This window comes from Choloepus didactylus, chromosome 21 (assembly GCF_015220235.1).
Source record: "Choloepus didactylus isolate mChoDid1 chromosome 21, mChoDid1.pri, whole genome shotgun sequence".
In the NCBI taxonomy this organism is placed as follows: Eukaryota; Metazoa; Chordata; class Mammalia; order Pilosa; family Megalonychidae; genus Choloepus; species Choloepus didactylus.
In genome coordinates, this window is record NC_051327.1 from 34842013 (window position 1) to 34867437 (window position 25425).

The 25425-nt window shown below is 45.2% G+C and overlaps 2 protein-coding genes across 3 annotated transcripts in view; one reads left to right on the forward strand and one right to left on the reverse strand.

Moving 5' to 3' along the window:
* Nucleotides 1-2210: 2210 nt before the first annotated feature.
* TMEM186 (transmembrane protein 186) lies at nucleotides 2211-5101 on the reverse strand. Of its 2 annotated transcripts, none has more exons than XM_037814497.1 (2): nucleotides 5045-5101; nucleotides 2211-4052 (listed from the first exon to the last, which is right to left on the reverse strand). In XM_037814497.1, exons 1-2 carry the CDS (start codon nucleotides 5045-5047, stop codon nucleotides 3417-3419), a joined length of 639 nt encoding a protein of 212 aa, XP_037670425.1. In that variant the 5' UTR covers nucleotides 5048-5101; the 3' UTR covers nucleotides 2211-3416. The 2 variants fall into 2 exon arrangements, with proteins under 2 accessions (XP_037670425.1, XP_037670424.1); XM_037814496.1 differs by lacking the exon at nucleotides 5045-5101 and adding an exon at nucleotides 4771-4893.
* A 154-nt stretch (nucleotides 5102-5255) lies between these two features.
* PMM2 (phosphomannomutase 2) overlaps nucleotides 5256-25425 on the forward strand; it is a 28660-nt gene continuing 8490 nt past the window's right edge. Inside the window, exons 1-7 of the mRNA XM_037814762.1 lie at nucleotides 5256-5392; nucleotides 10394-10505; nucleotides 12410-12486; nucleotides 13722-13813; nucleotides 16587-16686; nucleotides 16858-16933; nucleotides 18357-18472. Of these exons, the coding sequence (XP_037670690.1) occupies nucleotides 5327-5392; nucleotides 10394-10505; nucleotides 12410-12486; nucleotides 13722-13813; nucleotides 16587-16686; nucleotides 16858-16933; nucleotides 18357-18472 (639 nt within the window). The 5' untranslated portion in view covers nucleotides 5256-5326. The remainder of the gene's footprint in view (nucleotides 5393-10393; nucleotides 10506-12409; nucleotides 12487-13721; nucleotides 13814-16586; nucleotides 16687-16857; nucleotides 16934-18356; nucleotides 18473-25425) is intronic.

Consider the following 25425-nt stretch of genomic DNA (forward strand, 5'->3'; position numbering starts at 1 on the left):
TGTCCTGGGAGTCTATTTCAGAAATTTCCCCACCTGGCTGCATTTCAGAATTAGCTTCAAGTCTGCCAAAAAGACAGCTTCTTGGGAGCCACCCCTTACCTGCTCAGTTGGAATCTCTGGGGTGAGGCTCTATCAGGTAATTGCTTACAACTAGCCAAATATGGGGCCATTTGAGTTAATTTTTTGTTTTAATGAGGCCAATATCAAATCACTCATACATCTTAAGACACTTCATAGCTACGTCTTTGTGGGGAAGAGGTTCACAAGTCAAAGAAGAGGCTCTTCCTCAGGTGAGGAAAAGTTTCAGAAGGAACACAGCTACCATATGCCTAAGACAGCCACGTAACTGAATCTTCACTACAGCTTCCTGAGCAGAAATATTTATGTCCCCACTATACAGAGGAAGAAACTGAAGAGCGAGCCCTCTGTGCAGGCATCTCGGGAGAAAGCCTTCCAGGCGGAGAGGGCAGTGCAAAGCTCCTCAGGCAGGAGTGCCCTTGCTTCTTGGACAAGGTTTGGTAAAGCTGACGAAATGAAATACACCAGAAATGCACTGCCTTTTAACCATGGGGATTTATTAGCTTACAAGTTTACAATTCTAAGGCCATGCAAATGTCCAAACTAAGGCATCAACAGGACAATACCTTCTCTGAAGACCAGTTACTGACGAGCTTGGGCTCCTCTGTCAGAAAGCAAGGCACACAGTGGCGTCTGCTGGTCCTTCTCTCCTGGGTTCATTTCTTCCAGCTTCTGGCTTCAGTGGCTTCCTCTCTCTTCTGTGTGTCCTTGTCTCTTAGCTCCTCAAGGGCTTTCTCTGTGAGCTTCTTTGGGTTTTCTTTATATCCTTTATCCTCTTATAAAGGACTCCAGTAAGAGGATTAAGAACCACCTTGAATGAGGTGGGTCACATCTCAATTGAAATAACCTATCAAAAGGTTCCACCTACAATAGTTCTACACCCACAGGAATGGATTAAAAGAACATGATCTTTTCTGGGGTACATACAGCTTCAAACCAACACAGTGTGCGTGAGCGCTCTAGCGCAGAGCTGTGGGCGAAGGAGGAAGCTGGAGGGTGGTTCAGGTCAGACCACACTGAAAGGACTTTGGCTTTTATGGCAGGATTGCTCTGCTGCCGTGAGAACGGGCCCTGGGAGAGCCGAGATGGAAGCAGTGGATGGCAACAATCCAGAGATGCGGGCAACTCGGACCAGGGTAGTAGTGGTGGAGAGGGTGAGAAGTGGTCCGATTCTGGATATATTTTTTTAAGTGGGGTCATCATAAGACCGAAGTCAATGGAATGGCATGGCACTTACCTAGAAGAGCGAGCCAGCACTTTTGGATGGGTTTGGGCCCTCCAGGATGCCCCAGACCCGCTGCCAGGCTCTGTCTCACTTCATAAGAATCGCTGTATACTGAGAATGTATAAATGCCACCCCTCTGTCCAGAAAACCACAGCGGGGCACACAGACTGGCAGTGGGTGCTCAGTGTCTCCAATCCTGAGGGACACCCCTTCCCACCCCACACCCTTTCTCACATGGGCAGGAACATGCAATGGGAATGACTGAAACAAATCAGTAAGCCTATGTCCTTTCATGTGCATCTTTAGAGATGAATTAACATTAAAAGTAGCTGTGTACTCTTATTCTTAAAAACAAAAACAAAAACAAAAACAAAAACAAAAAAACCCTCAGTTTTAGTTCCTTTCTCCAACTCCAAGGCCGTGATCAGGACAAAATTCAGAATCCTCCCCTCCGCCAAGGCAGGTCTCCTGACCCTGCTCTCTCCTCCCTCCCTCCCTCCCTCCCCTTCCACCTCCTCTCTGTTCCTTAGCAAATGCACCGAGCTGGGACAGCTCAACTCCCAGCTCAACTCGGCAGCTGCCTCAGCCTGAAACAAACTCTGTGCCTGCCTCCTACTGACAACTCAGGGCTCCGCTTCAACATCCCTTCCATGCCCCTCTCCCAACCCCAGCCCCTCTGGCCACCCTGCTCTTCTGTTGCACTTGTCACCACTCATAATGACAAGGGTTTATTTGTCTGCCTGTCCTCCCACAAAACGCTCAACCACAAGCCCCTCAAAGGCAGGAGCCTCCTCTTTGATGAACCAGGTGCCCTCAACACAGAGGAGTGTCGGCAGCTCCCCGGATGACTGGGGACAATGACTGATTGGAAGCCTGCAGGAGCAAACTCATGAATTACAAGCTTTACTTGCATTTAAAAAAATTAACTTTGATGTTACCTTGGTATAAAAGCCACTTTTCTCAAAATGTCATTTTCAGTCTTCACAGAGGAAAAATATCTCACCATTTGGTTGATATTTTTATAACAAGGAAAAAATGGAAATAACCAAAATAGTAAAGGTTACAAGGAGAACAGTTACATCCACTCAGTGGCATATATTGCAATTTCTGAATTTTTTATAACTGATAGTCTTGTGTTGTAACATGAAGCAAAAATACAATTTCATATGCTGTATAACATCACGTTTAAAAGGAGACTGAAGGCTACACAAGACATCGAGTTACTCACTTTGAGTGGTAGAATTATAAAAACTTTGTCTTCCTTCCTCTTTGTTGCAAACTTTCTATAGTAAACATACACTATTAACTACGAGAGCAGGGGGCGCATTTAAGTGGCTTTAGTCTATAAAACCAACATATGGTCCATCTACACTGCAGAGCCTTCCAAATGTGAGCACTCCCAGATCTCTGGGTGGTGACCAGCAGGGGTGAATGTGCTCACCTGGAAGTCATCCCTGTCCAATCAGGTGTGCGGCTACCACGCCGGGGGATAGAGACCCCACTCTAAGCTGGCGCCAGTCCTACTGCTTGCTGGGCACACGTGGAAATTCCTACTGACTGGGAGCCTTTCACTGTGCCATGACCTCTACCTAATGCTTAGTATTTGCTCTGGGCTATTAAGTTTCCAAAGCACTCTGATATTTATTGTTTATCCTTACACCCATCCTAAGAGACAGGCCAGACTCTTGGTTTTATGGATGTGAAAGCCAGTGTTCAGAGATTCAATAACCTGCCCTGGATGGGGAGTTGAAAACTGACAGAAGCCAAGTCTTCTGACTCCAAATCTTGGGCTCCCCAAGCCATACCTCTGTCTTCTGATTTCCCAGCTGTGTACTGTGTGGGTGAACTTGACATAGCTTCCTCCATGAACTGTAAATATTTGACTTAAAGTCATACACAAGTGCAGTTAAGAATGTGCACTAAGGGTCTTTTATCTAAACCTGTTTACTAGCTTCTGCTTCATGAATTTCCGCATCCCAAAAGACAAGTTCCCAGGGGTCCTGGCAAAGACTCCAGCTACCTGATCCCCTTTGTCAGCCTTGCCTGAGCCTTCAGTCTTCCCGGCAGAGATCTAGGCAACCCAGAGCAACTCAGAAGCCCGGCTCCCAGGTGTTCACTTGAGTGTGTCCAGGATCCCAAACACCTGCATGAAACGTTCTTTGTCCAGGATGCGTCCGTAGCGCAGGGTGAGGTAGAAGGTCTGTTTTGCACTGTACTGCTGGATTCGCATGAACACTTCCTGGGGCCGGTCCCTGGTTTCCGTCAGGGGGATCACGTCGGCCACCGGGCAGTACGTATCTTGCCGCCAGCCCCAGAAGGTCAGGTGGGCCACCCGTAGCATGGTGCCCGACTCATTGACGTACAGGATTCCCACCAGCCTCCGGAAGAAATAGCTCATCCAGCACAGCATGGCCAGGGCAAAGCCAGCTATCCCAGCCATAAGGCACAGGGAGTCGAGAGTCATGAGGCCCTGGGAGTACCAGTAGAAGCCTGGGGGCAGGGCCACCACTGTCAGGACTGTCTGTGCCACTTTTAGCCGAGACAAATACCCAAAGGCTCTGATGGCATCAAACCGGTAGACCACCTGGAATTTCTCTTTCTCTGTGTCTGGTGGTTTCTCCTTTGAGGTGGCTGATCTGGTCCCCACACACCTCCTGGGATCCTGCTCACTGAAGCACCACAGCCCATGGAGAGGCCTTCCCCATGCAGCTGGGCTCCGCAACCGGGGTACAGCTCGGAGGAGGGCAGCCTGCAAGGGAGAAAGGAGATCGTTTCTCTCACAGAACTCAATCATTCTAATCTGCAAAACTTCTCACACAGAGGCTCCTACCCATCCTGTGAGGTCACCATTACTGCCAGAGATGAAGGGAAAGGGAAAGCCAGATGCTTTATCTAAAGTGGCCTTTGCAACAGCTATGTGCAGTAGACATAGCACTACTTCCATCTTACCATTGAGGAAACCAAGCCCAGAAAGGGTAAGAAATCTGCCCAAAGGTGGACAGCTAGTGAGGGAGGCCAAGTGTGATTTTAAACAGTCCCTCTTACCGCCAAGGCAGTTCCAAGAAGGTAAGGAAGGCAGGCCAGCCTTCATTCATTCAACAAATACCTAAGGAGGGTCAATTCTGGGCCTGGCACTCTGCTGATCCACAAGGCTGTGTGGACACTTCCCCAGTAAACTAAATATCCTAGCATGGAACTGGAGCAAAAAAAATTGTGAGGTATTTATAACTTTCCAATTTTCTGTGAGCTTTATGAGTTAGCATGGGTGCTGGAGGGAACTGCTGTTTTCTCTTAGCCTAGCTCGGGGTAGGAGAACAGCAGAGCAGGAGGAGGAAAGATTTTACTAGGTGCATAGTTCTACATCTTATGTAGTGCGGTGGGAAAAGCTCTGAGCCCTGGGCCTTGGCGCCAGATCTAGGCTCCCAACCTAGCTCCAACAGTCACTAGTTGTATTTCCTTGGACATACATTACTCAAACTCTGATCCACCATTTCTCCATCTTCCAAAACACAGCGCTTGATGCGCAGTGAGTGCTCCATCAGTTTTAGCCATCGCTTATTATCAGCGCATGTGACCTACGGAAGTCACAGGAAGCTGGAAAATAAAGTGCAATCTACGCCGGAGCTTCCTCCCGCGGATTTTTCGAGTCAGAAACCCAGGCATCCTGCTTACCCGCCCCAGCCTTACTCCGACCCCCTAAAAACGCAATAACGCCCTCAACTACCACCACCCGCCTTTTACCATGGCCCCGTCGCCAGCTTCCGGAAGTGAATCCCTCCTGCCCCCGGAAGCCGTACGTACAAGGAGCGCGCATGCCCGTACGTACAAGGCGAGCGTATAGGCGCGCTGCATTCTGGGTGCTGTGGTCCAAAGCCAAGTGGCTGGCGCCACGCCTCCTGGCGTGGCGGGGGAGCGGATTCTCCTCCTCCCGGCGGGCTCTGCGGCGCGGGGGCCGGACCAGGAAGTTCCGGGCCGAGATCCTGGTGCCAACGAGTCACGCCTGGTGCTGACAGGACTAGAGATATGGCAGCCCCCGGGGCCGTGCTGTGCCTCTTCGACGTGGACGGGACTCTGACGGCCCCGCGGCAGGTAGGCGGCGCCCGGCGGGCTGGTGGCGGCCGGTGTGGAGCCCCCTGCTGCGCCCACACGGGACTAACGACGCCCGAGGTGGGCGCCGAGGGGCGGCTGAAGACCACCCCGCGTGGGTTAACAACCGCTTACCAACTCCGGGGGGCTGAGCCCTAATCTAGTGCTCTGGAGGGATGCGAAGGAAGGCCCATACAGCTCTTCAAGACCCCAGGGTGCTCGGAGTGATGGGACGGGACCGAAAAACCCGTGAGAGCAGGAAACTTGCACTGGATTGAAAAGTGTAGTTCTAGACTCGCACCGCAAGCCCTGGGGGCTGGTGGGCCTGGATGTGAGCCCCCGCTCAGGATCCCTTAGCAGCCATGTGCCCTCTTCGGTCCCGTCATCCATGAGCTGCGTTGTGTAGCCTGATATTAAAAATAGATTTCCTGGTCAGTCCTAGGCAAGTCTCAGCGTCACCTCTTGATAGCTGTGCGACCTTGAGCAAGTCACTTAACCTCTGAGCCACAATCTGCAGCCTTAAATGGGGACATTACATATTCCATATGTTATTCGTGAGGATCAAATGAATTCAAGTAAACTTGTCAAAGTATCTTGCACACAGCAGGCCTCAATAAGTGTTAGCCATCACCCTCCCTTCCCACCCCTGCAGTGGATCTGGGCAGTGGAGGCTGCCTGTTGAGACTCTCCTCTCCTCAGGCCTTTAGATACTTGCATCCCACTCCCAGATTTTGCTGCTACAGGCGTGGATAGGTCTCATTTAAAATCAACATTTGTGATGAGGCTCATTCCGATCCCCTGCACAAATTGTTCGCTCAGTGCCAGCCATTCAAACTTGAGACTGGAGCCAAATAGCCTTACTATACTCAAGTACAACCCCCTCCCATCCCCCTACCTTATCGCCTTCCCTGCTATTATTTTTGGCCAAGTGGTGGCAGTGGTGTGCCCAGAATTCCATGTTAAATGTGTGTGACCTTAGATCAGTTTACTCCTCTGAGCCACAGGTTCAATCTGTCTAACAGTGAGTCTCAGCTCCAAGTTCTCCAAAAGCCCTCTCTGGGTCTCCAAAAGCCCTCTGTGGGTCTGAAGGTCAGTAATCAACACACATTGTGGGTTGTTAAAGGTCCACAACAGTCTAGGGCAGAGGTCAGCAATTCTTTTTGTGTACAGGGCCAGATGTGAATTTTCATCTTTGTGGACCTTTTGGTCTATAGTAGTTACTCAACTCTAATGCAAAAGCAGTCATAGATCAGTGTAAATGAATGGGCATGGTGGTGTTCCAGTGAAATTTGATTCACAAAAACTAGTAGCTGCTCTCCTCAGCCAGTGGGCCATGACTGGTTGACCCCTGGTCTAGAGTTTTTATTTCCAAAACTTTTTTACACAATATAACTGGATCCTCTCAACCCTTCTTTCCTCTCTTTTCACCCCAGGTAAGATAGTTATTATTTCCACTTTACACATAAGAAAACAGATCCAGTGAAGTTTTGACCTTCTCAGTTTCACACAGCAGACCTGGTACAAGTCCCTGGACCTCAGGACATTGCTGTTGCTACATTTGCCATTTCCTGCAGGAGCTGTTCCGGTTGCTGCAGATGCCATTTGGGAAAGTGCTTTGGATTCCCAGAAAGATTCAGGATGTCTGAGCTTAAAGCATAAAATCATAAAGAAACCAGACATAATGTGTGATCCCTTAAAGCATAGGAAAAATGATATTTTTTACATTGAACATGCAATGAGTTTGCCAAACTGCCGAGTTAGAGGGAACAGTCTCCACAAGACTGCCCTCTCTTCAGACACCAGCCACAAGTTTACAGGTGCCCAGGACTCCCCTCACCTCAGACCAGCTGGCTACTTCGGGGGTCCCCGTGACCACCATCAGGTCCAATGATTCACTAGAAGGACTCGGAGAACTCAGGAAAGTGACATACTTACGATAACAGTTCTATTTAGGGAAAGGATACAAATTCGAATCATACCAGAGAAGAGATGCACAGGGCAAATTCTGGGAGGGGTCCGAGCGTAAAGCTTCCGTCATCCTCTCCCCATGGAGTCCTGGACGGCGTCACCTCCTCCTGGCCACCAGGTGTGGCAGCTGCCACAGAGTATCACCAACCAGGGAAGCTTGCCTGAGCCTTGGTGTCCAGAGTTTCCGTTGGGGCTTGATCACATACTGCCCGCATGGCTGACCTTTAATCTCCATCTCCTTCTGGAGGTCAGACTTAAAACCTGGACTCTCCAGTTCCTCCAGAGGTTGGAGGGTGACAAGGCCCCAAACCCCCATCTTAAATCCCATTGTTAGGCTTCTGGTGACCAAAGCCCCCAGGCAAACAGAGACACTCCTATCAGACAGAACATTCCAGAGGCCCAGGGATCACCTCCCAGTAGCTGAGGGCAAAAAGGCCAGGCCTTTCTTTGAGTAAGATTAATTCTTACCAGAAAATAACTTGATTTTTACAACCAAAAAAAAAGTAAAATCTGTAATTTAAGAGAGAGTTGTTCCTGTGTGCTGGGTGCTCTAAATGAAAAATAAAAATATTTTAGCAAAAGATAGATTCATTATACCACCTTTCCTCTCCTCAATACATGCATTCCCAAGCATGGGTAAGTACAGTACAATCCAGAAGCAGAAAACTGGGTTATCTTTTCTTGCAGTTACTTGCTGAAACAGGGTATGACCTAACCAGGCACAATCTAATTAGAATGGACCCCTGGGGCTTTCTCAAAACATTTTGCTGTTTGAGTAGAATTTTGTTGTGCTGAGTCCTTTGCTAAAAAATTCCATTCCATCCAAAAGCAGTCGAGACTTAAAGTGATAGCTTGCAGAAAGAAGGGGACATAAACTTGCATAAATTGTTTGTCCAACTTTCCATTATGAGAAATTTCAAAGATACGGAATCATTGAAAGAATAGCACAAGGAATACCCTGTCCCCACCATGTAGATTCAGCCACGGTAGGCATTTTGTCGTATGAACTTCATATCTACATTTTTGTGATTTGTCTTTTGCTGAACCACTTCCTGCAGCCCAGTCATCAGGGTGCTTCCCCCTAGAAACTTCATCCTCTCTTAGGGACAAAGACATCCTCCACAGCATCAGTGTCAGATCCAAGAAAAGTATCACAAGTTCCCTAATATTTAACTCCCTAATCCAGGGATCAGCAAAATGTTTTCTGTAAAAGGCCAGATGTAAATATTTGAGGCTTTGCCGTCCATCTGGTGTCTGTCATAGTTACTCAGTTCTGCAGTCAGGTGGCAAAAGCAGCCATAGACGATGTGTAAATGAAGGGATGTGGATGTGTTCCAATAATAGCTCATTTACTGACACAGGCGGAAGGCCAGATTTGGCCTACATGCCCTGGTGTGCCGGCCCCAACCCCCGAGTCCATAGTCAAATTTCCTCAGTTGTTGCAAAAAAGTCTTTTATAATTGAGTTTTTTAAGAAGTTGGATTTTTAACCTTATCCTTCCTTAATTTCAAGCATCTGAGTCTTTCTCTGTGCTTCTTTTTCCTGGAGTGATTTATAAAGGAGTCGTAAATACTGGCACAAGGATTATTTGTGAACTCTGAAACAATTTTGCTATGCAGCTATTTTGTACTAAAGATGTCCACTGCAGTAGGATGTAATTCATGTGCTCTTGTGGTCACAGCAGCTGGGGCTTATTTCCTATCAAAAAATGTTTGCTGCCACTTAGGAGAGAAAAGGTACCTTCTACGCCGCATCACATTGCAGAGTATGTCATGTTGGCCGACCACAATACTGTTTAGCTCATTTGGGTGCACAAGGGGGAAGATAAAATAAACGTATCCTGAGGCTTCTGTCTGAAGATGGAAGCATTGCTTTTTTTCTTTTGAGTATTGCATTTTTTAATATTTTGCAATGAAGAGTCTTTCCCACTTCCTCCCATTCTGATGTCAGGTCTGAGTAGATCACTTGGGGGGCTCAGGGCCTCTTTGTCACAGTCCTCGGTGATTCTCAGGGTGGTGCAGTTCTAGATTTTGTCTAGTAGGTCGAGATTCTGCTGTAACTGAGATGTAGAAAAGACTGCATAAGCATTGCAAGCCCTTTTACACAACTTTATTTTATTAACCATATGTGTGGTTTACTGATTTAAAATGTAAAAAGAAAAAAAGTTGATTGAACTCCAGATGTTTATATGCTGAAGTGGAATTTTTTTTAAATTTTTGATAACTTTATTTGTAAAGATACTCCATGTAGGTATACAGTTAAGATTGCCAAAATTGCTAATGAATTACCAAGATTTTTTTAAGTCGTGATTTGTCTGACTATGGGGTATATTGTCACCATAGTTTACAATTTCTTTTGAAATTTGGAATTTAAGTAGCATGAATATCAGAGACCATTGTTATTGAGCTTTTCTTTTACAAGAGTAAAAAATCTAGTCATCTTACTCCTATGCTTTATTTCTTGGTTTTGTGTAATTCTAATAAATTCTGAACTTCCTTTTTAATCTCATTATATTATTTTGTTTTAAAACCAAATACTTGCTTTATATTATTTTGTTTTAAAACCAACAACTTAAATCCATAAATGGAAGACAGTAATGCATTTGAAAGGGATAAGCTAGTTCAACTAGTGTATTGACATGGCAAGATTACCACAACAGTGGTGAAAAGGCAAGTCACTGCACAATACACAGAGTGATTCCATTTACATTTTAAAGAACAAAACCTATTCATATATGTGCCTGTAAACAGGTATATAAGTGCATAGAAAAAAATACCCAGAACAATACATAGCAACTATTAATGTATTGTGTGTTTAAAATTTGGCAAAAATTAAAAAAAAAAAAAAGTAAACTTTAACCAGTATATTTCTGGTTAAGAGTTAATGTCCCACATCACAACTGAAATCTTTGAACTTAGCTGCATACCTGGTATCTGAATTGGCATGAATGAAAGTAAGGGTTGTGTTCCTCTTGTAGTTTCAGTCTTCTGATTTTTTGTGGCTTGTGACTATTGTATTTTCCTTCTTGAAATGTAGAAAATTACCAAAGAAATGGATGACCTGCTACAGAAATTGAGGCAGAAGATCAAAATTGGTGTGGTCGGCGGATCAGACTTTGAAAAAATGCAGGAGCAACTGGGAAATGATGGTAAGCTATTTGTGGTTAATTAAACTTGAGTAAAAGATTAACTCCTTAGGAGGATATAGGACCTGGAGCCATGCATATCCTGGGCAGCCCAGGCCCTCATCCCCAAACCGAGGCTTCCTGCTTCTTATTTGAGGAAACATATTCTCTGCCCTTTTTTTTCCCTCTCTACTTTTAATCCTATAAACAAATTTCCAGAGCTGCTGATGAACGCGTGGTATTCAGGCACACGGATAAATTGACCCAGAAATGCGGGGCTTTGCACATGGAGCTCTCTCTGGAATACTTCCTGCTATCCGTTAACAGCCCCTCTAGCCTCAGCTCAGGCCCCATCTCCTGATGGTTCTTCTCACCCAGGTGTGGAGGTGCCCTCTGGGCTCGGTGCCTTCTCTGTGGCACCCAGCCTCCTTCCCAGCCTGCTTAACCAGAATCTCCTGTATGGGATCCCGGGAAGCTGTAGATTTTTCTTGGTCCCTCAGATGGAAATTCTGACTCAGTAGGTCTTCTGGGCCTGGGAATCTGTATTTTAGCAAGCACCCCAAGTGATTCTAATGCACACCCCTGCTAATACAGCACTCTTGAGTACTGGTAACTGTCTGGTTATATGTTTGTCTCGAGGCTTTTTCATCTCTGGGGCCCCAGTGTCTGCAGGTTGCTAGCCTGTAAAAAATCTTGGGTGGAGAGATGCATGGATGGATCATTCTTTTAACCATGTAGCGCCCAGCGTCCTCACGTCTTGGACCCGGCTCCTCTAGAGCAGGGTTTCCCAGCTTCATAATGCTGACATTTGAGGCCAGAGAGCTCTTGGTTGTGGGGTTGTCCTGTGCATTGTAGGATGTGTAGCAGCATCCCCAGCCTCTACCCACTAAATGCCATCAGCACCACATTCCCAGTTGTGACAACCAGAAATGTCTCCAGACATTGCCACATGTCCTCTGGGAGGCAGAATAACCCCATTGAGAACTCCCGCTCTAACTGTAGTGTCTTACACTCCAAATCTGTACAAGCTGTATTTATTGCCTCACAACTGCTAAAAAAAAGTAATCTGCATCCCCTTAAAATGCTCTGTCCACTTATATCTGATTTTCCTTTTAGAAACACTATAATCGTGATAATAGGTACATTAAGCCTCTGAAATCCTGTCCCCTGGTCTTGAATGCCCCTTCTGTCACTGTAGATTATTTTCTGTACATTTCAGAGAGGATGTAACTTTAGAGTTAAAAACTTTTCAAGCTAAAAAACAGTTGAAGACCCAATGTTTCAGAATCACCTGGAAGGCTTATGAAAATGCAGGTGTGGAAACCCACCAGACACACAGTGACACAGGCTAGGAGGGTGCAGGGCCCAGGAATCTGCATTTTTAACAAGTGTCTAAAGTTTGAGAATTCTTCATTTAGAGTGAGTGGTTTCTAAATCTGACTAGTTGTAAGAGAATCACCTAAGGAACTTTAAAAAATAAATAAATAAATCTGGTATATAGCCTGTTCTCTGGAGGTTCTGATTCAGAAAGCCTGAGAGCAGAGCCTGGAAATCTGCCCATTTTCACTTACTGTCCTGGTGTCCTGGTGATGCCAATTCCCAGCAAGGTTAGGGAGCCCTCATCAGCCAGCATCTTTGTTTACAGATGGGGAGGCTGAAAGCAGAGATACAAAACAATCCGACACTGAGTCTGCAACCTCCGGCCCTTCAATCTTCCTGTAAATTTGGAATCAAAAGGGCCTTTAAAAAAAAAAAAGAAGAAGAAGAAGAAGCAGCAGCTGCTTTTGTCTACTCTCCCAGTCTGTTAGGATAAGTTATTCTTTCAGAGTCCTTAATTGAGTTTAGTAGTTTTATTGGTGACAAGTGTTAATCAAGAAATAAAAACGCAGGTTCATTGCCTTCTAAGTTTTCTTTTGTTTTGGTTGTAGTGGTTGAAAAATATGATTATGTGTTTCCAGAAAATGGCTTGGTAGCATACAAAGATGGGCAACTCTTGTGTAAACAGGTAGGTTCTCAAGTATCCAGACTACTATATACTGCATGTTGGGGAAGTCAAGGACACACTCAGAGGCCATCTCCCAGCCCTCCCAGCTCTTGCCTATCCCCCTCCTTTTCCCATCTTGCTTGTATGTGTGCAGGTGTTTATGTTTCCCCTCTTGCTTCCATTTGTGCTTGTTTGCATGCAGGTGTTCAGTATGTTTCTATTTCACAAGAAACCACAGGCAGCCAGGAGAGATGTTAAATCTTAACCAGTCCCAGCTGCTTGCCAGGGCACAAAGGTTACTCAGTGGCAGGGCCCCTCCCCCTGGAGTGTATAGAAGCTCAGCACTCAGTCGGTGCAGGTGTCCCTCGTCTCCAGCGCAACGCGAGACGTGTGGGGCTGCCGCCCACTGACCCTCACCCAAGCAGCTGGTGTCCCCAGGGGACCAGCAAAGGTGGGCCCTTTTCTCCTGCTTTTTTGGACCCTTTGTGCTGTGCAAGCACTGAAGCGGTTATTTGCTAAGAGTCTCTCTTGTGCCTGAGCCTGTGTTCCCACAGCACAATATGTAGCAACTCACTCCATGCTGCTATTAAAATATTTTCTAAAAGGAAATATTTGATTGCTTCTGGGGAGGTATAGTGGGGAGACGAGTGACTGGGAGTAGGAGGGAATCTTTTTACTCTATACCTTCTGTATCTTTTTTAACATTTTGAATTTTGAACCATGTCACTGTTACCTATTCCACATTGATAACTAAATTTTTGTCATTGTTTTTAAGGATATTTAATCTAATATCTCTATAGTGATAGAAGAAACAAGGGCAGGCTGCCTCACTTTAAGTGTTTTTGCATGGTACTACATAGCTCTTAGTAGTATGTTAGATTATTCTAGTCAGGTGTAAGAAAAAGCCAAAGTGGAATAAATATATTTTCTATCAAAGTTTATAGATACTTTAATGAAATAAAAGCAGCAGAGATAAGCTTGTGGGCTTTCTATGAAGTATTTGAAAGCTAATGAATACAAAAATCCAGAGTAATAGAGCAGAAAATGCTTTTGACCAAAGCCCTTTCCAGTCTCCCTAATGTTTTCAACCAGCAAAAAAAGGGAAAGAAGGAAACAGGCAGTAGGGCATGTCACCTTCAGCGCTGCGTTAGCCAAGTGACCCTCACACGGTGGTGGCTAAAGACCTGGGTTTGCTGTAGAGCCGTTTGAAAGTGCCTCCCGCTGAATCCAGTAACCCTAGTATTTTCTTCTTCTAGAATATTCAAGGTCACCTGGGCGAGGCCCTAATCCAAGACTTAATCAACTACTGTCTGAGCTACATAGCGAAAATTAAACTCCCGAAAAAGAGGTAGGTTTGCTTTTAGCAGAGAGTCCCGCTGGAAGATGGAGCACTGTCGTTTGGTGGGACGGTGCTAATTTAAATCCAAAGCCCAGCTTTTAGGAAGGAATAATGAGTACTCTCTCCAAACCCAATGGTATAAAAATGATTCCATAAATGATGTAATTTCCACCTGATGGAGATTTAGACAGCCATATGCTTTCAAAGGTCAAATGCCTGTGACGTGAAAAAAAACAATATGGAAAACCTCAGATCTGGAAGTCTCAAACTGGAGGCCCCAGGCCATCTTCCATACAGAGCCAAATTTGGTTGGCCTATGGTATTTAAAAATAATAATTATGAAATCTGAATTAACTGCCATCATTTAAAAGTCAGATTTCACATTTTATCTGGATTGCTGGCTTCTTTTGCCAAATCTGAAGACCTGGGCAGGAACTGAGTGGCGGGAGATCCCACCCTGGAAGGCCCAGGCATTTGTCTCTCATGGGCCTCACTGAGCCGCCGCCTCTCATTTTCTTACTTCCTGGCCTCTGCAGGCATTTGATTTTAGGGCCTCCTGCTGTGGATACTGTGTCATCCCAAATCCCATTTTAAAAATTATAATAATGTATATAAATGCCCACAAGTAAAAAGATTAGCAGGAAAGGGACCCAGATGCCACCAGTGGTTTTTCTTGGTGGTGAGGTGATGAGTGATTTCTTTTAATTACTTTTCATTCTTTTTCAGTTTTCTCCATTTAACATGTAACACCTTAATCATGAGGGGAGAAACATTTTTTAAATGGCTGTTGAATTTCATGCTAAACTTTGAAATTGCTCCAAACCATGAGAATTCATAAAACAAATGCCTCTTGCTCATCATCTCCCATCCAAGTGCAAGGAACTTCCCTTCTAAGATCCACCCTGGGAAGCTGGATGAAACAAGCTGGAGCTGGGACTGGTGATGGTTGCAGCTGGTGATGGGCACATAGGGTTTCATTATCCTGTTGTAAATGGTAGAAATTCTCCATAGTAAAAAGTTAAAATATACATATTCCCCCAGTTCAGTCCAGTCTTTATTTTAGGCTAAGCATTAAAAAAAAATAAATATCATCCTGTCCTCAAAGAGTCTATCATCTAGTGAAGGAGCCAGATGTGCAGAGCTGTAATTCCGGAATTGTCCACGATCCCTGGTGAGTTCAGGAGGCAGCTCCGAGTCTGCCCGGACGGGTTTGCACCCTGAGCCCAGCACTGACCGCCCCCGGAGGTCAGGCAGAGGCAAGGAGGTTTTAGGTAGCCACATCTGTGGGGAGGCCCCTTAACCCTTGTTTTTAAGAAGGCTTTCAAAATGCTTCTGCTTACCTCCCTGCCTTGTGAATCTGCGTAGCATTATGCGTTGAGCTGGGGTACAGTAAGTGAGTTCTTTTTCAGATGGTTTAGAACCTGCAGCCATAGGGGGGCCCCCGGGCGTGATCGCCCTTCCCCTGGCACCCCAGTGTACATGTAGACTGGGCGCATGAGTGTCATTGGTATCGTTTGCCTCTTTTTCTACCAGTTGAGCACAGCAGGGGCAAGGATCCAGGTGGAGAATTGGCTGTATTTACCTTGCGTGAGCATTCGTTGCTTCCTAGTGTAGAAAGTACTTTTACATAAACTGGTACATTGCATGTTCACAGACCCTTCAGAGCTAACCAGAGCAAGTGCCACTAGCCCTTTCTGCAGGTGAACACACTGAGGCTCGGAGAGGTCCCGCAGCCTAGAGGGGGGAGTGGGCCTTGAACTGGGTCCTCGGCTCCCTGCTCGGCGTGTGGCCTCGGTGTCAGCTGGTGGCTGTGGCTGGAGATCAGGGCTGTGTCATTAAACAGGAGAAGGGGGCCAGGACAGAAAATGTTTCAGGGGGTTCATGGCATCAACAGTTAGAGCTGGACGATGCCTTAGAGTACACATTTTTGTCACAAAGCACTGAAATTTCGTTTGTCAGAACTGAAATTTAGCTTACAGGTTACTTGAGATTTTAAGAAACTGTTTTGAGACTTAAGCTGGAAATGTAATATTTAAAATTTTTTGTGGTATTTTATCTTCATGCGAAGTAATTTTAAAAAGTCTTAGGCTATTCTCATTTTCTGTGGTCAAATCAAACATCAGGAGCTGCCTGCCACTGGGTAGAGCTTCCTCAGTTATTACTGAGGCCCATTGGACAATTCAAGAAGCTTTTTCTTTGTAGCCTGCACAGTAAAATCAGTGTGCGGGAGCTCACTAGCAAAGTAGGTGTCTGGGACATATATTTTCAAACTCCTCAGGGAACTGCTCTGTAGTGCTGTCATCATTTTTATACCCCTTTATTGACTATGAAATGCTCTAGATCGACACTGTCTGACAGAAATGTAATGCAAGCCATGTATGCAATTTTAAATTTTCTGTGGCCGAATTTTAAAAAGTAAAAAAAGAACAGGTGAAATTAATTTTAAGAATATATTTTATTTCACCCATATCCAAAATAGAATCCTTTTAACATATAATCAATATAAAATGATATTAATGAGGTATTTCCATTCCTTTTTTCATACCATATCTGTGAAATCCAGTGTGTCCTTTACACCATCAGCCCATTTCATTTCAGGCTAGCCACAGCCCAGGGCTCAGCGGCCACTGTCCGTCCTGGTCTCCGGCCCGCACAGCCAGCTCTGAGAAGTGTGGGTCACACTGGCTTTTCAGAATTCCCGTTTTAGCCTGTTTCTCCATCTATAATGTTGCCCCAATAAATAATATGTCTTGGCAAACCTCTGCCCCCTTCTCCTCCTCAGGGGCACCTTCATTGAATTCCGAAACGGGATGTTGAATGTGTCCCCTATTGGAAGAAGCTGCAGCCAAGAAGAACGCATTGAGTTCTACGAACTCGATAAAGTGAGTCTTTTGGAAATGTCCTTGGCAAATTGCTGGGTCTCTGGAAATAAGATAAGATGGGCAACTTTGTGGCCAGTAGTCGTGTTGGGAAAACAAAGAGATTTGTTCTTTTAAAGTGTGCCTTCTAAACTGCAATGCAGCAGACAATCAGCATCTTTTTGTATTTTGCAGAAAGAAAACATAAGACAAAAATTTGTAGCAGATCTGAGGGAAGAGTTTGCGGGAAAAGGCCTCACGTTTTCTATCGGTATTGTATATTCAGATGTATTTCAGATTTTGTTACCCATTTGCCAGGAGTGTGTCGGGGCCAGGGAGCATTTGAGATTGCGTGGTGCCCAGTTTTAAGGTGGAGAAGAGGATTAAATGAATAGATCAATCTGTAGAGGAAAACCACTCTCCTTCCTGCATCATCGGCCATAGAGACTCTTGCCCAGTCGAAATGACTCCCAGACCACTGGATTGGGTTCTGAATTCTTCTCCAGTGGGGTTCTTTTCTACCAGCTCCTCTCCCCCTAGTCAGAATAAGAGTGTCTTGACTGAGGCGTGAGGCTGTCCGCTCACACCTGTGAGCAGCATGGAGTCACTGTATTGACCTCTGCAGGAGAGAGGGCGTGTCTGCCTCTTGGAGAAATTAGACTGAAAATGGTTGGGGAATCAAATGGAACCTTAGAAAGCAGTTGGGTAGATTTTACAGACCCAGAAACCAAGACTCAGAAAGGAGAAAGGCCTTGTCTGTGTTTGCAGAGCTTTTCTTTACTGTGGCAGAGCCAGAGCTTGTACTCCTCTGGCGCCTGGTGCAGAATTCTTGCCGCGATGCTGGTGTGTCGGCCTTAGTTTTTGGTGGAATAGGCCTGCCAAGTCCTCTGAGCAAACTGATTTCTCCTGTCAGTGCTGGTTAGTCATTCCTTAAAGCCCCCTCCTTTTACTAGCTCTGATAAATGTTATGGGTTGTAGGAAAACTGGAATTGCAAAGAAATTATGTTTCATAGATAAATGGGTGGATTTTTAAGTATTCTTGAACCATGAGAGGAACATCTTTCTGACAGCTTTGAAAGGGTTTTTGTTGCCCATGAAAGCTGCCCGTAAATCACCTTCAACATGGTTTTCATTTTTCCTGCAAGATAAGCTGGATGCAGCTGATTCCAGACACTTGCACTGAGGGTGTGTTAAAGCTCGAGATGCGCTCCACTGAATGAGATTGTCATCAGATTTTTCATAAGCCTCCTTCATATAAACCCACTGGCTTGACAGCACTTAAATGCAAATGCGCTTCTCAGTCTGAGTGACACTCTGTGTCTCATTTTTAGACCCAGGTGAAATAATGTTGGGAAAAAAGGAACGTAAGATTAATTTCTAGTACCCATCCCTAAAGTAGTGTAAGTAGCAATCCAGTTGGTGACAAAGAGCACGTTGTATATTTTTTGGGGGGAGGGAAGTATCTGAAATTCCATCTTCTATTTATTAAAATAAACAGCACTGTAGGTGAAGACTTGCTACATCCTGGAAATTGAATCCATTTTGGGGCATATTAATATGTCCTATGAGAAGGCAATTTCAGCAAAGAATACACAAATCAAGTGAATCAATCCAGTGACATCTATATATCTTGTGTCTTTTTTAAGTGACATTTCATTAGCCTCTTTTTCACCTTTTGCTTTTTTTTCTGGCAGGAGGCCAGATAAGCTTTGATGTCTTTCCTGATGGATGGGATAAGAGGTACTGCCTGGGACATGTGGAAAAGGATGGCTACAAGACCATTTACTTCTTTGGAGACAAAACCATGCCAGTAAGTATGGAGGGGGTTTTGCAGTTTCATTGTTCAAGTTGTTTTGCCTTTTCCCCCTCACCCGCCCTGAACCTGCCAGCCCGGCTCAATCTGAGCGCCGCCACTGCCATGTGATGGGGGGTTCAGCCTCCCTCCCTTCTGTGCTCAGGCACCAGACACCCCCTCAGCGGGGGCACACACCACACTGCCTGTTAAGTCAATCCTTTTCACTTTGGCTTTTGAATTAAATATTACCCGCTTCAGTGCCTTCCAGAACACCAGTCCTGGTGCTGTTGTCAAATCCTCTTCGCATTTCAAAGGCCCTTGCCGTTGTTATTTTATTAGTCCACTGTATTTCTTTCCCAGAAGCACTCCTTGTGCACTGAGCTCTAGGAGTCCTAAATGATAGGACAGCGAACCCCGTGTCTGAAATGCAGGAGAGGGCATCAGGGACAGCTAAGAGGCAGGGCCGGTCCTGGCTGTCACACACTCAGGGCACCAAGGGCTGCAAGAGGGGCATCCGAAAGCCAAGTCCAAGACAGTCTAAACGGAACGGAGAGCAGAGCCCCTTAGGAACAGCAAGTGCCAGAGGAGGAGTACACGTGAACAGTTTACCCAGAGTCCCTGTGGCAGCAGAGCCAGGCTCTCCCTGGGGCGGGTGGGCGAGGCATGGCGTCACTGAGGAGGCTCAGCCCCTGTGGATCTCAGCCCAGCCTCGGTCTCGGCGTCCCTGGGCCACCTCCCTTTATGTTCCTCCCATCCTCTGCCACTCAGTGGTGTTAGTTACCTTGCAATCAGTTGTCCCGGCCCGCGGGACGATCAACGGAAGCTCCAAGTCCTGCGAAGGAAGAATGGTATGGGACAAGAGACACGAGGAACGACAGCAAGACAGGTTTCTGATCAAGCTGCAAAATTTTATTGAAGAGGCAGGGTATATATACTCTAAGGGTGGAGGGAGTGGCTAGTAAGGACGGGTGGTGATCTAGGATTGGCTGCTGCTGTTGCTAGGGTGGAAGGCAGATGTAGGGGGATTGGCGGTTGCTGTTGCTGGGGGTCTGGGATTGGTGGTAGCTGTTGCTGGGGTGGATGGCCAATAGGCGGCTACTGTTTAGGCGCGAACTAGCTACTGCTTAGGCGGGAACTACTGTTACTTCCTTGAAGAAGGCTAATTATAGCTTAGGCTGTTCTTGCATCAGCCCTGGCGGCCATGCTGCATGTCACCGGTATCGCTGAAGGTGAGTATTATATATGCTACCTTAATTGTCCCCAACAATCAGTGTTCTGTTTTAGGTTTTGTGGCCATCCCACACCCGGCAGGTGAATCCTAAGTGCTGCTTTATAAGAGTTTCTCATCCGTCCACTCTCTAGTCTGCTCCAGAATACCCTGCCAGGTTCTGCTTGGTGATGGTCCTGCCTTGCAGCCAGGTCTCGAACCCATCGTCTCCTAGCAGGAAGGGGGACGCGGGCTAGTACAGTCCCGTTTCCTCCTTTCAGAGTAAAACGGAGGCCCAGAAAGGGTAAGCGACTTGCCTAAGATCTCAATCAAAGCTAGCAACAAAGCTGGTGGTACCAGAGCAAGTTCACCTGCCCTTCAGTGAGCACGCTTGGCACTGCGACATGCTGTCCTGCCAGTGAGGTGGGAAGATTTTGTGCTAGTTCCCAAACAACCGTGGCTCTTTTAAGGAGGTGCAGCATTCAGCCTGTGTTCCTAGTGACAGAGCAAAACCCTTCATAACCGTGTCCTTTCGTTGAAATGCCTTGAGTGCAGATTCTCTCAGGGTTTGATAGAAGTCACCCTTCAACTTTATGCCCTAAAAAAAAATTACATCCAGGATCTAAGGAATGCAAGAAGCTTCTTCAGACCTTCCAACTTGAATTGGAAACTGAGAAGAGAGTTATTAATTAAGGCACATTAAAACAGATTTTTCGGTAATGGTGACATTTTTGCTGTATATAAAGTCACCTAAAGCTTCAGTTAGGGTTGCTGCCCCTTTGCAGAATGGAACACAGTTCTGGAGATAATCAGAAAATGACTTCTGGGAGTTTCTATGCTGTTGAACCATTGCAGCTTAATTACCACACACCAATTCTTGTTTTTAAAATCTTACCTACTTTTAAAAAAAAATGAATACTATTTAATGGAGCCCCACCCACCCAATTCTGAATTAATACACACTCATTAATATAGAAAAGTATGAAGCAGGAAGTGAAAGTCCCCAGTAGTCACGGCCAATCCTCCGACATGCCTCCTCGCGGCCTCTTCTCCGTTTGTTCTATATTTTATTTTCAGCTTTTCCCCTTATTTTATTCTCCCTATTGTTAGCGAATATCCTTCGAAAACAAGGTTTTAAACAGCTGTGTAACAGCCGACCGTTTAGGCGTAAGCGATTTAGCCGTTTCTCTAATGGGCTCCTTCCAGTGCTTCTGCCTTTCTGCCGTCCTGACTCGCATGTGGTGAGCGCTTGGTGTGATTCTTGCCCTCACCTCTGATCCTTTCCAGAAGTGGGAACTAACAGTCCGGCGATCTGAAGCTTTAAACAACTCATCAGTTATTGAAAGTTTATACACATGGCAGTCTAAACACTAGCTTTAAACTTCTTTTCATGTTTAGTGGTAGATATTTGAAAGCCATTTTCTTTCTTGGCACCCAAGCGAATGTTTTTGCTGGTTTCCAGGGAATCGGCACCTGAGCTAAGAGCCATTGGTAAAGAGTCATTTCCCTGCCAGGCTAAAGGTTTAGGCAGCAGCAAAGCCTGTGTCCCACACTGTGTGATGTTGGGCAATGGTATCCCCCTGCTTTGAGCAACCTGAGTGAAGAAATAGTTTTGGCCCTTGCTTTTCAAAATACATGTCAGTCCCAGAAACCGCCTCATCCTTCCTGTCAGCCACAACACCCTGTATTTACTCAAACCCTGCTCTGGGCTCAGCTTGGAGGCCCTGGGCCCAGCCAGGGATGCCGTGGCTTGCTGCAGGGGGAGAGATGGCGAGGGCTCGGATAGCACACGCTAAATGCTCACAGAGAATTCCCGGGGGGCTGGGCCAGCGCATCGCCCCCTCAGCCTTTCTGAATGCGCAGGCAAGAGAGCTGCTGCTCATTCCATGTTCTTTGTGATTAACATCCTGGCTTTGGGGCAGTTGCAACATGAAAATATTGAAACACTTTATAAATGTCAACAACTGAATTACTCTGGCTCAGCAGTTCCACTTTGCCTAACTTATCTACCAGCACATTTGGACGTGTGAAACGACACACACGGAGGGTGCAGGGTTGGAAATGGGTGAAATAAACTGGCCCATCCACATGGCGGGGTGCCGTGAAGCAGATATGGGACCATCACTGGGGTTTTTTGCTGGGTGGACAATATAAGTAATACACAAGGCTTTTGTCTAAAGGAGGGGAATATGTGCTCCTTGTATTTTCTTGTAAATACAGAACGGGAGTTGGGAAGGACACAGCAGGAGCGAGGTACAAGAGTTTCTGTGGGGTGGGGATGAAGCTAAGAGGGACACATCCCTACAATGCCATCTTTTTCTTATGTTTTTTTTGGAACTGTGTGAATTATTATCTGTTGAAAAATAAAACTTAAAAATATATGTTAAATTGAAAAAAGGAAGGAAACAAGCTTGTCAAGCCCTTCCTCAGAGTCTGAGCCTGAACCAGGCACGCACTGTACACGTCACGTCCTCAGGTCCTCCGGCAGCCCCACGAGAGGATGCTGTCATCTCTCCCACAGGGGAGGTGCGGTGGGGAGGCCAGGGAGCGAGCGGGCTCCCGAAGTCCCTTCCTTGTTATCCCACGTCACTTCAAAATGTTCCCTTTCATATTGAATTGTGTAATACTTTATTCACCTGAAGTGTTGAAAAGGAAAATCCTCATTTGGAAGCTTACAGGAGGCCAGCGCAGTAGGGTGTAGAGAGGCAGTGAGCTCTGGGACCAGGAATGCCCACTTCCGGCCCCGCCATGCCCCAGAACGGTGGCCCCACGCACATGGCTTTGTCTTGGGGAGCCTCGGTTCTTGCAATGGCCCTGTGGGGACACATTTCCCTTTTTTTTTTTAAATTCAATTTATTGAGATATGTTAACATACCATACAGTCATCCACAGTGTACAATCAGTTGTTCACAGCACCATCATATGGTTGTGCATTCATCACCACAATCAATTTTTGAGCATTTTCATTACACACACAAAAAAAGAATAGAAGTTAAAGTAAAAAAGAACACCCAAAACATCCATACCCCCCATCCCTCCCTATAATTCATTTTTTTGTCCTTGTTTTTGTCCTCATCTGTCCATACACTAGGTAAAGGGAATGCGAGCTACAAGGTTTTCACAATCCTGTGGTCACAGTGTAAACTATATAGTTATACAGTATTCAAGAATCAAGGCTACTGGGTTGCAGTTCAACAGCTTCCGGTATTTCCTTCTAGCTATTCCAATACACTACAAACTAAAAAGGAATATCTATATAATGCATAAGAATAACCTCCAGAATGACCTCTCGACTCCATTTGAGAGCTCTCGGCCACTGAAACTTTATTTTGTTTCATTTCTCTTCCCCCTTTTGGTCCAAGAAGGATTTCTCAATCCCATGATGCCAGGGCCAAACTCATCCCCACGAATCATGTCCCACGTTGCCAGGGAGATTTACACCCCTGGGAATCATGTTCCACATAGAGGGGAGGGCAGTGAGTTCACCTGCCGAGTCGGCTTAGAGGGAGAGGCCACATGTGAGCAACAAAAGAGGTTCTCTGGGGGTGCCTCTTAGGCATGATTTTAAGTAGGCTTAGCCTCTCCTTTGCAGTAACAAGCTTCACAAGGGCAACATAATCAAGGGCTCAGCCTTCTAAATTGGTAGCTCCCATTGCTTGTGAGAATATCATTAATTCCCCAGGTAGGGAAATTTAATATTTTACATTTTCTCCCAGTCCCTCAAGGGGGCTTTGCAAATACATTTTTATTCTCTGCCCAGATTACTCTGGGATGTATTGGGGCTTCTCACTAACCTGTACAAGCCTACCAGATTTCACTCCCTATTCAGCATTCCATGTAATTATGTTGTTTGAATAAACTGACCATACAAGTTAAATTATATAGTGTGTTACAAAAAATACAGATTTTTCACCTAATAAATATCTCTATCTTTGGTCTCACACAGAGGTTGAAGTTCTAAAAACACCGTCAATATGGTCCTTTACCCTTTAGTCTGATTTACCTTAGTCCTAACCAATTCCATTTCATTTATATCTCTAATTGAAGTCTGATATCTTTTTTCAAACTCCTTAACATGTACTGTGTGGTGTGATGCTGACATTCATAGCTGCCAGACTCTGGCTCTGAGTCTCAGGTGTCACACAGATACCCAAACATCGAAGTACCAACCAGGTTATACGCAAAGAGCTTAGCATCTCAGAATTTAGAAATAACCTTTACAACTCAGGAATAGATGTAACTGCTGTAAGAGCTTACAATCTAGGAACCTTACAATAAGCCTTCCCCTGATAACCTATGCTCTCAGGGTTTGCACATTTTAGTTAGTCCATATTAGTGAGGCATTATAGTGTTTGTCTTTTCATTTCTGATTTATTTCACTCATCATACTGTCCTCAATGTCCATTCATCTCACAACTTCACTTCTTGTAGCAGCTCAATATTCCATTGTATGTATTCCCCCACGATTTGCCGTTTTGTTCATCAGTCGATGTACCATTAGGCCACCTCCATCCACTGCAAATTGTGAATACTGACACCATAAACCCCACTGTGCAAATGTCCATTCATGTCCCTCTTTTCAGTTCTTCCAAGTATGTACCCTGTAGCTGAGTTGCAGGACCAGGTAGCAACCCCATGCTTAGCTTCCTGTGGAACCACCACACTGGCCTCCAGAGGGGCTGCACCATTCTACTTCCCCACCAACGGTGATTAGGTACACCCCTTTCTCCACATTTTCTCCAGCATTTGTATCTCTCTATTTTTTAGATGGTTTTATTTACACTCCGTACTTTCCATCCCAAGTAAACAATCAATGGTTCCTTGTATAATGACATAGTTATGCATTCACCACCACTATCTATATAAGGACATTTCCATTTCTTCCACAAAGAAGGAAGAGGCAAAAAAGGTAAAAAAAAAAAAAAAAAAAGAAAGAAAAAAAAATGACGACTAAAAAGCAACAAAAAGAAAAAATAAAAATACAATAAAAAGTTTAGACACCACCACCAATGCCAAAAATCCCATACCCCTCCCTTACATCCCCCTCTTATAGACATTTAGCTTTGGTATATTGCCTTTGCTACAATTAATGGAAGCATATTACAATGATACTGGTAACTGTAGACTCTAGTTTGCATTGATTGTATTTTTCCCCCAATACCACCCCATTTTTAGCACCTTGCAAAGTTGACATTCATTTGTTCTCCCTCATGTAAAAACATATTTGTACATTTAATCACAATCATTGACCTCTCTTGGTTTTACTAAGTTATACAGTCCCAGTCTTTGTCTTCTGTCTTTCCTTCTGGTGTCCTACATGCCCCTAAAGTTCCTCTTTCAACCGTACTCACAGTCATCTTTGTTCAGTGTACTTACATTCTTGTGCTACCATCACCCAATACTGTGCCCCAAACTTCTCACTCCTGTCTTTTCCTGTCTGTCTGTAGTGCTCCCTTTAGTATTGCCTGTGGGGCAGGTATCTTGTTCACAAACTCTCTCATGTCTGTCTGAGAATATTTTAAACTCCCCCTTATTTTTTTTTTTATCTTCATTTTATTGAGATATATTCACATACCACGCAGTCATACAAAACAAATCGTACTTTCGATTGTTTACAGTACCATTACATAGTTGTACATTCATCACCTAAATCAATCCCTGACACCTTCATTAGCACACACACAAAAATAACAAGAATAATAATTAGAGTGAAAAAGAGCAATTGAAGTAAAAAAGAACACTGGGTACCTTTGTCTGTTTG

What these genes read in the sequence shown, in the direction of transcription:
- TMEM186 (XM_037814496.1), bottom strand. Translation starts at nt 4,842, where the DNA reads ATGGAGCACTCACTGCGCATCAAGCGCTGTGTTTTGGAAGATGGAGAA. An exon ending in TGGATCAGAGTTTGAGTAAT is followed by an intron (nt 4,053 to 4,770) that starts GTATGTCCAAGG and finishes TCTCCCTTGCAG; the next exon opens with GCTGCCCTCCTCCGAGCTGT.